Source organism: Dromaius novaehollandiae, unplaced genomic scaffold (genome assembly GCF_036370855.1).
Source record: "Dromaius novaehollandiae isolate bDroNov1 unplaced genomic scaffold, bDroNov1.hap1 HAP1_SCAFFOLD_37, whole genome shotgun sequence".
Classification (NCBI taxonomy): domain Eukaryota; kingdom Metazoa; phylum Chordata; class Aves; order Casuariiformes; family Dromaiidae; genus Dromaius; species Dromaius novaehollandiae.
In genome coordinates, this window is record NW_026991398.1 from 692,440 (window position 1) to 706,122 (window position 13,683).

General features: G+C 52.2%; 1 protein-coding gene across 1 annotated transcript; it reads left to right on the forward strand.

The window, feature by feature from the left end:
- The first annotated feature begins 583 nt into the window (after nucleotides 1-583).
- Nucleotides 584-13,454, forward strand: LOC135326167 (olfactory receptor 14A16-like). Its single transcript, XM_064504016.1, has 2 exons — nucleotides 584-1,189; nucleotides 13,317-13,454. Exons 1-2 carry the CDS (start codon nucleotides 584-586, stop codon nucleotides 13,452-13,454), a joined length of 744 nt encoding a protein of 247 aa, XP_064360086.1.
- The last annotated feature ends 229 nt before the right edge of the window (nucleotides 13,455-13,683 follow it).

Genomic DNA, 13,683 nt, shown 5'->3' on the forward strand with positions numbered 1-13,683 from the left:
ATGACAAGGACATCTAGTAGAAAATAAACACCATTTAAAAATCCCTAAAACTCTGTTTCTCAACGCTCATTCTCTATAATACAGAGTGAAAGTGCTGAAAAGCTCTTCCACATGATGGGTGGAATTCACCTGACAATAATTGTGAACGTCAGAGCAGCACACTCAGCCAGTGCAAAGTGGACCTGAAGCAAGGCAGCTGCACAAAGATCGTCTCGGTAAAGAGGGGCAATGTGGGGGGTTGTATGAGAATGGCAACATTTGGGGGAGGGGGTCGCCTGAAGATTCTCCCCTAACTTGTCAATGTCTTTTCTTCTTTGGACAGTCCCCCATGCCTGGAGATAGCAAAATGTCCAACAGCAGCTCCCTCCACGAGTTCCTCCTCCTGGCATTTGCAGACAAACGGGAGCTGCAGCTCTTGCACTTCTCGCTCTTCCTGGGCATCTACCTGGCTGCCCTCCTGGGCAACGGCCTCATCATCACAGCCATAGCCTGCAACCACCGCCTCCACACCCCCATGTACTTCTTCCTCCTCAACCTCTCCCTCCTGGACCTTGGCTCCCTCTCGACCACTGTCCCCAAATCCATGGCCAATTCCCTGTGGGACACGACGGCCATTTCCTACTCGGGATGTGCTGCCCAGGTCTTTTTCTACCTCTTTTTACTTGCAGCAGAGTTTTATCTCCTCACAGTCATGGCCTATGACCGCTTCATTGCCATCTGCAGACCCCTGCACTATGGGACCCTCATGGACAGCAGAGCCTGTGTCAAAATGGCAGCAGCTGCCTGGGCCAGTGGTTTTCTCCATGCTGTGCTGCACACTGCAAACACATTTTCAATACCACTCTGCCAAGGCAACACCGTGGACCAGTTCTTCTGTGAGATTCCCCAGATCCTCAAGCTCTCCTGCTCAGACTCCTACCTCAGGGAACTTGGGTTTCTTGTGGTTGGTGCCTGTTTAGTCTTTGGATGTTTCATTTTCATTGTGCTGTCCTACGTGCAGATCTTCACTGCTGTGCTGAGGATCCCCTCTGAGCAGGGCCAGCACAAAGCCTTTTCCATGTGCCTCCCGCACCTGGCCGTGGTCTCCCTGTTTCTCAGCACTGTCATGTTTGCCTACCTGAAGCCCCCCTCCCTCTCCTCCCCATCTCTGGATCTGGTGGCGGCTGTTCTGTACTCAGTGGTGCCTCCAGCAGTGAACCCCCTCATCTACAGCATGAGGAACAAGGAGCTCAAGGATGCCCTGAGGAAACTGGTTCAGCTGGTACCAGTTCAGCAGCTATAAGTTGCCCATCTCTCTTTGTAAGTGATTTATCTCAGACAACTCTTGTGCTTTGAGCATTGTATCTGTGATAATCAGGCTTGTACAGAAGTATTTAAATTCCTCACAATTCTCCAGAGGCACAAACCCAGCCTTTCTGACCCAGAGGCCTTCTGTGAATGTGTCCATCACTGTGTCAGAGCTGGCCTGTCTCTAATAAAAGTGTATTTCTAATAAAAGGGGATTTCCTCAGTGCTGTGCTTGAAAGTTGCTTTCTTCTTCCAGAGCTGGAGCCAGTAATTCACTCAAGGACTTTCACCCTGAAAAGGACTGTTGCTTTCTGGGAGGTCTCCATTGTCTCAAGGCAATGAGCTCATGGGGTGCTGTGTTAGGGAATGAGGGCTGCATTCAGCTCTCACTTGTGGGTGCCCAGTGCTCCTGGAGGTGCTGAATGGTCAGGCGGTGTCTGCCTGGGACTGTCTGCCCTGTAACAGGGCTGGTGACAGAGGCCCACAGTGGGGACCCTGCAGGCAGAGGGAAGGGAGCCTGGAGAGTGGTTCATGTCAGCTTCAATGGAAAACCCTGGGCTGCATCTTGGGACACACCTGAACACAGCCTGAGCCATTTGAAATGTCCTGTGATTGCTCAGAGCATCATCCACAGCCACAGACCCCTTGGTAGAGGGTTGTCAGGTGCAATGATGCCCGTCCAGCTGGGTCTGCTTCTCACCCCAACCACCACGGCCAGTGCAGAGTCACCCCCTGGCCCTGGGGCACCACAACCCGCTCGCTCTGCAGAGCAGCACCGCCAGCTCGGGGCCCTGCGGGGAGCACAGGGGAGGCTCCAGGAGTGGCCAGGCAGGCCAGCACTGATGCACTCCCTGGGGTGAGGACACACACCGGTGGGTTTGTGGGGCAGAGCCAGGTCTCGTGGAGGGGAAGCAAGACATGCCGGGCACAGGAGAGTGGAGGCCATTTGCAGCCCTGGCTGCACAGCTCAGGTTTATGGGTGAGTCTTGCTGTGCGGCCAATTCATTCCTGCTGGGCTCAGTGCCTGTATCGAGGGGAAGAGCCAGGCCTAGGCAGCCTCTCTCCTGGCACAGACCCCAGCAGGCCCTGGGGACGGCTGTGTGCTGACCCCTGCGTGGGACATGGCCAGGGCTGGGCAAGGTGCAGAAACTGTGGGGGCTGCCAAAGCAGGAGGGCTGTGGGGGGACGGGACACTGAAGGCTGTCGCAGGGACTGTGCCAGGGGGATGATGGCCTGGCCCATGAGCTCTTGTTCTTGCTCCAGCTGTGCTGGAGGACCGTGAGGTCCCTCAGGCAATGCTGTACCAGCCTTGGGGAGCTGCCCTGAGCACCACAACAGGCAGAGCACGCTCCTTGTATGTCCCCGTCCTGCTGGGAGGGTGGCACGGGCACAACCCCTCGCTGCAGCCTCCACTGGCCCCTGCTGACCTGCCCCTGCCAACCTGCCACCACCCCCGTGCAGCCTCGTCCTCTGTCCCTCTTCTCCACACTGCAGGGACCAGTGATGCAGCAGGAGCTGGCACAGCCCCATGGCCACTGCCCGGCCCCTGGCCCTCTCCTCCTGCCTGCCAAACATTACATCCATCTTCAAGAAGGACAAGAAAGAGGATCTGGGGAGTGATGGGCTGGTCAGCGTCACCTCAGTCCCTTGGAAGCAAATCTTCCTGGAGCTGGTTCCAGCCACATGAAGGGGTCGGGAACAGCCAGCCTGAAGTCATCGAGGGCAAATTGTGCCTGGTCAATCTGGCTGCCTTCTGTGATGGGATGACTGGCTGTGTGGACAAGGGGAGTGCAGTGCCTGCACTCCTTGAATGTAGGAAGGCCTTTGACATGGTCTTCCATAACTTCTTTGTAGCCAAACTGGGGAGAGGTGGGATGGAGGAGTAAGCAATGGAGGGTGTGGGGAATGAGCAGGAGGTCGCCTGGCTCAAAGGGTGGAGAACAGTGGTACAAAGCCGAGGGGCCTTGAAAGACTTGGGGATTTGGCCAACAGAAACTTCATGGCATTGTACAAGGAGAAATGGCAGGTGCTGTTTAAGAGGGGGCAGAACAGCCTGTGCATCAGGACAGGCTGGGACTTGACGGGTAGAGGAGTGACCCTGAGGAGAAGGACCTGGATGTTGCAAGAGATGCCACATGAGCCAGTGCTGCATGCTCACCATAAACGAGGCCAGTTGCATACGGGGTGGCATTGGCAAGTGAGCGGCCACCCAGACAAGGTGAATTATTATCCCCCTCGTCTCAGCACTGGTGTGGCCACATCTAGAATAGGGTGTCCCAGGGTGGGATGCCCTGTGCTGGAGGAATGGGGAGAAACTGGAGAGGGTCCAGAGGAGGTCAGCAAAGGTGAGGTTAGGGGTCTAAAGGACAAGGCCTTTATGGAGAGGCTGAAGGACCTGGGTTGCTTTAGCCTGGGGAAGGGGAGGCTGAGGGCAGTCGAGTAGGAACCTGTGACTGCTTGAAGGGTGGCTTCAGAGATGATGGAGCTTTTCTTGGTAGTGGGAAACAGCAAGAGAAGGGGAAAGCCACAAGCTGCAGCTTGTAGGGCTCAGCTGTGACATTAGGAAAAGGAAATGTCACTTGAAGGGTAGTGCTGTGGTGCCAGAGGTCACCCAGAGGGAGCCTGTGATCAGCCGCTGGCTTTGTTTTTCAAGGAGAAGCAAGTGAGGACAGGAAGACATCAGGAGAGGTGGAGACATCCCGGGGTGAAAGCAAGGTGGGGAAGCAGGTTGGGTGTCTACAGTCTGCAGGGGAACAGGCACAGGTGTGGGACAGTGTAGGACAGGCTGTGGTGGAGGTGGCCAAGGGCACTGCCAGGGGTAAAAGCTCCCAACAGAACTGAGGTCTTTGTCCTCTTTGCGATGGCTGGTGTCTCTGCCACCAAGGCCTCTGAGAAGACACCATTTCCTGAAAGCACTGTGGCCTTGCCGCTTCCTCGTCCCCAGGGAGCCCAGGAGGTGCTTTATCATTGCCCTGCACTTGGCGTTGCACACCCCAACCCTCACACTGCCCCCAGGAAGAGCCCTGAGCAATGCGTGATGGAAAGGATCACCCTGCCCAGGGGCTGGCTGTCAGTGCCTGGCTGCTCTGCTTGATAACACACATCCAGGTTGACTTGGCATCACAACCACCTGCACATTGCCTTTGCCTGCCTGCAATCAGGGCCTCCAACTTTCTGCTCTAATCTGTCATGGAAATTAGGCTTATCAGCCACCATAACAGGGCTTGACCCTAGGTTCCCACAAGTAAAGTTCAGAGGCAAATCAAAATAAATTAAATTTTAATCACGCGTGTGCCGTAATTACAGCTCGAGCTGGGTGCCTCCGAAGAGGGACCCTGATGTAAACAAATCCTGGGCAATTATAGTTTTTTCAACTTACATTTCCCACCCCTCACGCGGTAGGTAGACCAATAGTAATGTTTTTGGTCTGGGGTCTCCTGCTCCTCATTGGGTCTCATCATCATTCTTAGGTAAGCTGTTTTTCTCCTTATTCTTGTTTTTTGCGGTCTCTGATGAGGGTTGTACCTCTGTTTTTGTTGGGTCTGGTGGTTGTCTGCCAAGGTCTTATTTTTCAATTGTTTTGATGTCTTCCCTTTCGGAGTGGGTAACACAGGAGCGCAGACTGTGTGTGGCTTCCTTATTTTACCAGCCTGAACGAGCTCTGAGGCACTATTTTTTACTAAACTAGGTAAAGGTTCATTACTTTTCCCATGTGCGGCCTAAGGCTTCAGCAAATTTAGCTACTCATGCTAAGCAAGTTTTATATAAGTTGTGCTAAGCAGCTATCTCCAGACAATTTCAATTCACCGTTCTTTAACAGATGCATGGTATAATGACCATTCTCACTTTTTCCTTGTCCTTATGCGGCCACCTCTCCGGTAACAGTTTTCCCCAGATTGTTCTCACCACACTCCAGCTGTGCCAGGATGATTCATGTCCTCCCTGGCAGTTGGCCTCAGGGTCATCCCCACTGATGGGTGGGTGGTCGGGTCCGCAGGCCAGCTGATGGTGAGTCCGAGTCCCCACAGAGGCATGTGGCTTACTCTCTTATCCTTCCTGGGTTTGGTTCGTTATCCAGTCAAACAATGCCAGACCACGGTTACACAACAGCTGTGTGGCCCCAGTCAATACCAACAGGCATACCAAGAGACAACCCAGTGCTCAGTTGACAACAGTACGCGTATTCAACAGACAGCCGTACTCAGTCAATAGCAGTATGCAAATCAACAGGTCCTTCAGTGGAGAGTTCCACAGTACCTAGATGTCTTCGGTGTGAGTCTGTGGTGTCACTTCCTCTCTGCTGACTAGGTTTGTTCAGCGATCATGGGGTCATTGGAGGGTGTGCCACTAGGCTACAGCAACCCCACAGTGTGGTGACTCTGGCCGTGGTGCCCCCAGGGTTCCTTAACTCTTGGGGAGCCCCCCAGAGCAAACCCCTCTTCTGTGGGCTGTCCCATCCTGAGTCCCACACTTGCCTGTGTGACGCTTATCAAATGGCTGCAAAGGTTCTAGCAGGAGATGAATGTCCAGAGGAATTCCCTGTCCCAAGGCCTTGGAGGAATGGAAGTGAAGGGATATAGACTTGGCCTTTGTGTGTTTTGGTGCCCTTGTGGGTCTCCTAGCTGCTGCCATGCCTAGTCCTGTCCCCTGTGTGTCTCTGATGCTGAGGCATGTGTTGGTTGGCAACCCTCTATGAGGCAAGGGGCGGGTCGTGCGGTGTGTCACAGTGGTGGGGTGCCCTGTGGTGGGAACGAGTGGTGGCCCCAGTGTCTTGGTGCTGCTCTGCGTGGGAGGAGGTGTCTGGAGAGAGCAGTGCTGTGCGTGGGGAGTGCTGCCAGGCTGGGGAGCTGGGGAGCCCTTGGAGGGGAGGAGGTGACTTGGCTCGCAGGGCCCAGGCTGCCCTGGTGGCGAGAGCCAGGGATGCTGGCAGCCTGCTGCCTTCTGTGCACTGAGGTTCAGGCCTTGGGTTTCCTGAGCTCTTGCCAGGATCTGCAGCCAGACGTCCCACATAGACTTTGAAATAAATAGAAATATGGAGTTCAGAGCGTTTGGAGTAAAAGAGGTCTTGTTTCAGAAAAGGTTCCTTGTTGGAGATTTTTGAAGTTATCACCTCTGGGATCTGTCCAACCACAAGCTTTTTAGGCGAGAGGCATAGCAGTTGCCTCCCTCTCCTATTAGCAAAGACTAAGGGGGGGATATGACCCATATGACTAATTGGTGCAGGCACTCTTTTCTTATGCACCAGGACCCTAGAAGCTCTTTGCTAATAATGCAGTAGTATCCCCCAATTGGCCCTTATTTAACCTTCTGATTAACCCCCCTCCAATCCAGTGAAATATATCTGGAGAGAGGGTCCTGAGCTCTTCCTGCTGAAGGCCTCCCTGCTTCAGGTCTCTCTGCTGCTCCCTGCACCCTGCGCACTGCCCTGGGCTCTGACACCAGACATCCAGGGGCTGACATCTAGCAGGACACCTCAGAGAGCAGTTTGGATCGTGTGGGACTTGTTTCGCCCGCACAGTTAACATGGAAAATGTCTTGCCACAGCGGAGCACTCAGAGGCGCTCTTTCAAGTGGCAGTGCCACAGTCATTAGCTTTTAGAATGGGCAAAATAAGGAAAACTTCCAAAGACAAAGTATTTCTTCAGAAAATTATTGGTCTTTAAAACCACTTCTCCCAGATGGAGACCACAGTGAGTCATGACGCTCAAGCACTTTCCTGCAAGTCAGCAGGAAATACTTCAGGGGTCATAGCTGAGAACCAGCTTGCAAAGCTGAAGCTGTTTTGTGCAGATAACTTGCAAGGCCTCTCAGAAGTATGTTCCTCACCTTTCCACATGCTCCTCTCTGCTCTAAGGGAGTCATTTCTGACCTGACAGATCAGGTGTCCAACTCAGCTGGGCACATTCTGTAATGTGTCACTGAGCTGGTTGAGGCCTGAAGTTCCCGAACCTCCTGCCCAATCAGCTCGGGCATAGCCTGGGTCTTGGTTCACTTGTGGACTCTTCTTTGCAAGTGAACCCCCTGTGAGGTGACATCCCAAGTGTGGATCTGAGGCTAATTTGGACAAAGGTGCCCTCTTGGCAGTGAGGTGTGGATAAAAGCAAGTGAGGGTCAGTTCCTTTTAGAGTGGTCCACAGCTCTTGCAGCTGGCCTTGTACAGTTCAGCTCACCCACCCGTCATCAAACTGTACATTGGAGCTTGCAAGATGGTTCCTTTTTGGTAGCACACTATAAAATACCCCTCTGGCTGGTAATAATACATCACACTCTACTTTGGGAAGGTCGAGCTGCCAAAGGAAGCCTCCAGATAATGTCCATGGTGTCTCTGGTCTGCAGGGGCAGCACCCTGGGCTCGGAGGAGATCTAGGCGAGGAGCTGTGCACTGTTTGGTGGCAGGTCCGCTGCAGGGGGCGAGTCCTGAGCAGGGTGGCCGTGAGCCGTGCCTGCCTGCCTGCGGGCCGCGGGCTGGTGGGGTGGCTGCAGCAGAGGTGTCCTCACAATCAGCACCCAGATGGGTCCCTGTCACCTGTGTCACCCCCTCCCCTCCCCAGGACTGTCATTGCTGCTGGGTGGGCTCTCTGAGGTGCTGGGTGACATCACAAAGCCTGCTGGCCAGCACATCTGCTGAGGGCCAATCAGGCAGCTGCAGTGGAAGTGACCTCACAGTCAACACTGCAGTCATGTCCCCTTTGCCTGCCTCTCCCCATCCTCCTGCCCATATATCATCCCTGATGGGATGAGAGGTGCTGTGATTCTCTTCTTGTCCTCAAAATGGCTCCTACCAGAACCCAGCCCACAAGGTTCCTGTGCAAGAGGTGACCTCACCATCAACACTGCACATGTGTCACTTCTGTCTTGTTCTCCCCTGTCCCTCTTCTGAGTCATGCTCGTTTCTGGGCCCCACATTCAACATCCCAGCCGTGTCCCCTTTCCTGGCACCTCCCTCTCCCCTGTCCCCATGGAATTACACACACATGGTGGGGCAGCTCACGTGGCAGGATGAAACTGGGCTCCTGGGGAAGGCAGTCTGGGGTGGCGAGGAGGTGCAGGTGTGCTCTGTGCAAAGGGGTGGCTGGAGTGCACAGGGCTTTGCCTTGGAGCAGGTGATGAGCCGGTGGAGACCTTGTAGGAAGAAGAAGAGGACACAGCAGTCTGGGTGACATTCTGGGAGTGTTTGCTAACGGCTGCCTGAGGAGGGAAGGGAAGCAGCTGAAACCTTGTGTAGGCAGCTGGGGGAAGCCTCATGGTCCTAGATCCTGGTTCTCGCAGGGTAGTTTCACCCCCTTGAAATCTGCTGGATGGGCAGTGGGCCTGGGCACAAGCAGCCCAGGAGGTTCCTGGAGAGTGCTGAAAACAACTTCTTGGCACAGGCAATCAATGAGCCAACACCAGCTGGACTCTGTCAGTCACAAGCAGAACAGACATGGATGGAGATGTAAAGGTTGAGGGCAGCCATGGCTGCAATGGTCCTGAGATAGTGGAGATGTAAGACAAAAAGCTGAAGAAGAGCCCAGGGCTGCAGGGGAGCCGATTTCACCTAAATGAGGATCTGCTTGGCAGGATCCCCCAGGAGACTTCCCTGGAGGGCAGAGGGGCCATGAGGCCTCTGTAAAGAGAGACTAGGCAGAGGAAGAGAGGACAGAGAGGCAGAGGAAGAGAGAGGAGACATGTCCATTTGAATACAGTAGTTTCTCAGAACAAAGTTTCTCCATTCAGAGTGTTGGCAGGAAATTTATCACATTGAATAGCTGTACATTTATATAAATATATACACTCACGTAGAGTAATTACTGTAGTGTATGCATATGGTCCTGCAAATCAGAAGGAAAGAAATTATTCATTAGAATTGATAAATGTTTGATGTTCTGAAAATGAAGATTTGTTTCAGCTCTTGCATAGAAATATTTTTGGCATATTTTTCACCCAGTGATGCGAACTTTACGTTCAGGCCTTTATAGATAGAGAGGCCATTGCTGCCTGAGATGCCCTGTGTGTTCCCATGTGGTGCTGGGAAATGTGACGCAGGAACTATGGGAACCTTTCTGGAGCATGGGCTAGTCACCAGGAGAAGCATCTCCCAACCTCTCAGTGGGACAACTTATTTCCATTGACTAGAAAGGGAAGTCCAGACAGCTGGATTAGCCAGAGACATCTGCCCTGAAGGGGTCTGGCATTGAGTGAGCTAATTCACATCCCTGTTGTCACCTCCAATGGAGTTGCACTTCATGACCATGCAGGGAATGAAAAGGGTTTGTGGGTAGATGTGTAGGGAGTCCTTTAAGACATCACTGTAACACAGGTACATTGAGATTGGTGCAAATTAGGCCACTGATAAATAGAGTGTTTTCACTGAGCTGATCAGCCTGCTTTCCTCTATCAGCTGTGACAGCACAACATCTCATGGTGTGACTTGCTGTGTGCAAGGAGTGGCAAGAATGATCCTGGGCAGGGAGTGGTTTGAGGGGCACTGGACTTGTGTGAGACACACAAATAGTATTTTGAATAGTGTAGGCCCTCTGCAGCTCCCAGGGGCTCCAGTCTCCCTCAGGTCCCCTGCGAGAGCTGCTGGGCCCAGGCAGGTGCCTCAGAGACACCGGGGCCTCTCCAAGTGCCACTGGCTGCTTGTGGTTGGACACCTGAGCTCTGCCTGGAAAGGGGAAGAACTGTTTTCAACATTTCAAAAATACAAGACCACTTTCATCAGCTCAAATGATTGGCTAATGTTAATGTCAATGTTTTGCTATGATCAAAGAGTGGAAATCTTCAGGAAGGGTCTTAATCTTGGGAGAAGAAATATTGATTTGCCCTTGACCTTCTGTTTTCACTGCTCTGTCTAGTAGGCTGTGGATGTAATCTCAGAGATCTCTCACGTATTTCCATGTGTCCTGATTAACTTGATCATATTTAAAGACCTCTTTGCTCAGACTCTCTGGGTGTATGCACTTTCCCTAGTTTTCCAGTTTTCCTCCTCCCCTTGCTCTTTATCATTCAGATACCTCTCAGCTCTCCAGTTGCTGCTCTGAGCTTCTGGGAGTCTGAAGCTTGTCTCAGCTTTCAGCAGTCTCATTGTCTCTTTAGCCAGCTCCTTTCTTCTGTGTCTTGTCTATCCTTTCCTATCTATCTGTCGAAAACATTTCAAGGGAGGTTATGTCTTGTGGGCAGTGGAGCTCACTGGAGGCAACTTGGACTTGACATACAGTTGAGGAGTGTCTTTTATGTTTTAGTAAAGTGTTTCAAATCTTATTTTGTTTGATTGCAATTAAGACAAATCCTTCTGTGTCTGTTTGCAGCTAGTTCTCTACAGAAAGCAGGTGGGAATAGGTGCACATGAGCTGTAACCTTCAGCTACAGACTTGAGAGAAAAAAAGCTGGATTTTAACCAGAGTGCTCTAAGTCCCCAGTGGCTGATGAGGGAACTGGCAGGGCTGGGGAGCTGGGGAGGAAGGCTGTCCATACATGTCTCCTATCAAAAATACTGCTTGTCCTACATGTGCAGACTTCATCTGGAGACCCAGTGGGTCAGTGTGAATTGGAGAATGTGGGTATTGCTTATTCTGAAAACTGAAGAATAAAGAAAGCTTCAGAAGCAGATATCTTTTGTTTTCAGGTGCTCATTGAAATCTGCCTAATCTCAGTACACTCCTGAAAGCTTCCCAATTAGCCACACAAGACTTGAAGAACTGAAGAAAATTATGGAAAGAGGCATGGCTCCTTAGGGGTTTTGGCATTTTAATGACCCCTTGGGTGTACTTGGTGCTGAGCCCATGAACCGCAGATGCTGAGAAGAGACTGAAGAAACCTCTCAAGAAGCTGAAGTCATAAACCACGTTTCCAAGATTCTTGCAGTATTAACAGGTCCCACTGAGGGCAATTACCAAGGAGGCTCCCCAGGGGCTGATTAGAGCAAAAAGTTGGAAGCCCTGATTGCAGGTAGGCAAAGGCAATGTGCAGATGGCTGTGATGCCAAGTCAACCTTGATGTGTGTTATCAAGCAGAGCAGCCAGGCACTGACAGCCAGCCCCTGGGCAGGGTGATCCTTTCCATCATGCATTGCTCAGGGCTCTTGCTGGGGGCAGTGTGCAGTTGGGGGTGTGCAATGCCGAGTGCAGGACCATGATACGGCACCTCCTGGGCTCCCAAGAGACAAGGAGGCAGCAAGGCCACAGTGCTTTGAGGAATGGTGTCTTCTCGTGGGCCTTGGTGGCAGAGACACCAGCCATAGCCAAGCGGACAAAGACCTGGCTGTGTTGGGAGGTGTCAGCCTTGGTAGTGCCCCTGGCCATCTCCACCTCAGGCTGTGCTATGCTTTCCCACACCTGTGCCTGTTTCCCTGCAGACTGTAGACACCCAACCTGCTTCCCCACCTTGCTCTCACCCTGGGATCTCCTGACCTCTCCTGATGTCTTTCTGTCCTCACTTGCTTTTCCTTGAAACACAAAGCCAGAGCCGGACCACAGACTCCCTCCGGGTGACCTGTGGTACCACAGCACTACCTTAGGAGTGACATTTTCTTTTCCTAATGTCACATCTAAACCCCACAAGCTGCTGTTTGTGGCTTTATCTTTCTCATGCTGTTTCCCACTACCAAAGAAAGCTCCATCATTTCTGAAACCACCCTTCCAGCAGTCACAGGCTCCTACTCTACTGCCCTTCACCTGCACTTCAGCAGGCTAAAGAAGCCCAGGTCCCTCAGCCCCTTCTCACAGATGGGATTATTCCCACCTAGGCACAGGACTTGACACTTCTCTTGTAAATCTTCATGAGGTTTCTGCTGTCCGAATCATCCGAGTTTCTCAGGAGCCTTCTGGACTAAAGTTCATCTGTGTCAAAATGAAAAAACAAAGCAAAAAAACCCCAAATAAACCAGAACAGCGCCAATGAGCTCAGGGTAAGCAGGGGTGGGGTGGGCTGTATGGGAACAATCAGAATGGTAAAAGATACAATTTTAGAAGGGGAGAAAACAGGAAAGAAATGAAATTAAAAGTGAAAAAAAGGATTGATCAGGGCAGACTTGGGAATTCCTGACAAAAAGCCCTGCATCTGAGTAATTCTGCCTGGAGGAGAACAGGAAAGCTAGCCTACTTCCGCTGTCACGGGGAACCTGCATGCTTGCCCTGACATCAACAGGCGATCGAGAGTGGGAAGAATCATGGACTCCTTCAGGATGGAAGGGACCTCAGGAGGCCTCTAGCCCAATCTCCTTGCTCACAGCAGGGTCAGCTCTGGGGTCAGACCAAGTGACTCTGGCCTTCATCCAGTCTCGTCTTGGAGACCTCCAAGGCAGGAGACTGCACAGCCTCTGTGGGCAACCACTTCCAATGCGTGACCATCCTTGTAGTGGAAAAGCTTTTCCTTATGTCCTGCATGAACATCTCTCCTTTCAACTTATGCCCATTGTTTCTTTTCCTCCCACCATGCACTCTGGTGGAGAGCCTGGCTGCATCTTCTGGATGACCTCCTCGTAGCCAGTGGAAGGCTGCTGTGAGATCCCTCCAAAGCCATCTCTTCTGCAAGTTGAACAAGTCCTATTTCCTCACAGAGCAAGTGCTCCAGCTCCCCAACTACTGTGCGGGCCCTCGACTGAACTCGCTCCCAGTTATCAACCTCTTTCTTTTCCTGGGAACCCAACACTGGAGGCAGTGTTCTGGAAGTGGTCTAATGAATACTGACTAGAAGGTGAGCATCATTTCCCTCGACCTCCTGACTGTGCTCCTGGTCAGACAGCCCACGATGCTTCTGGCCTTCTTTGCTGCCAGGCAACGCTGCTGGCTCCTGTTTTGCCTCTGTCCACCAGGACCCTCAGGTCCTTTTCCATAGACCTACTCCCCAGGCACTCAGGCCCCAGCCTGTAACACTGTGGGGTGTTGGTTTCTCCCTGGCGCGAGACCTTGCATTTGTCCTTGTTGAATTTCATGAGGTTGCTGACAGCCCATTCCTCCTGCCTGTCTAGCTCCCTCTGAATGGCAGCCCTCAAGCATAAGACCTGCCCCTCCTCCCCCACCCCCCACAGTTTTTGGGTCCTCAACTAGCATCTTGAGTATTGCCTCTTGCACGTCACTAATAAAGCTGTTGAACCGGACAAGTTCCTGGAGAGACCCCATGGTGCTCCACTTCTCCCTGGCCTCCAGGAAGAGTACTACGCCCTCACCGCTGCCCTCGGAGCCTGACCATCCAAGTTCTTTAGCCATCTGGTTGTCTACCCATCTAGACAGTGAAGTTCTAAATTGTATTCCACAAGAATATGGTGGGAGACAGTGTCAAACAGTTTGCTAAAATCAAGTTGAAAGACACTTTCTGCTCTCCAACCACCAATAGACCTATTTAATCATAGAAGGCAATCAGGCTCTGGGGAGGCCATGTCAAGTGCTAATCCACATATAGAAAAGGAATTCCTGC

Coding starts and splice junctions, on each gene's coding strand:
- LOC135326167 (XM_064504016.1), top strand. CDS start 584: ATGGCCAATTCCCTGTGGGACACGACGGCCATTTCCTACTCGGGATGT. Junction 1,190..13,316: donor TGTACTCAGTGGTGCCTCCA/GCAGTGAACCCC, acceptor GTCCTCAACTAG/CATCTTGAGTATTGCCTCTT.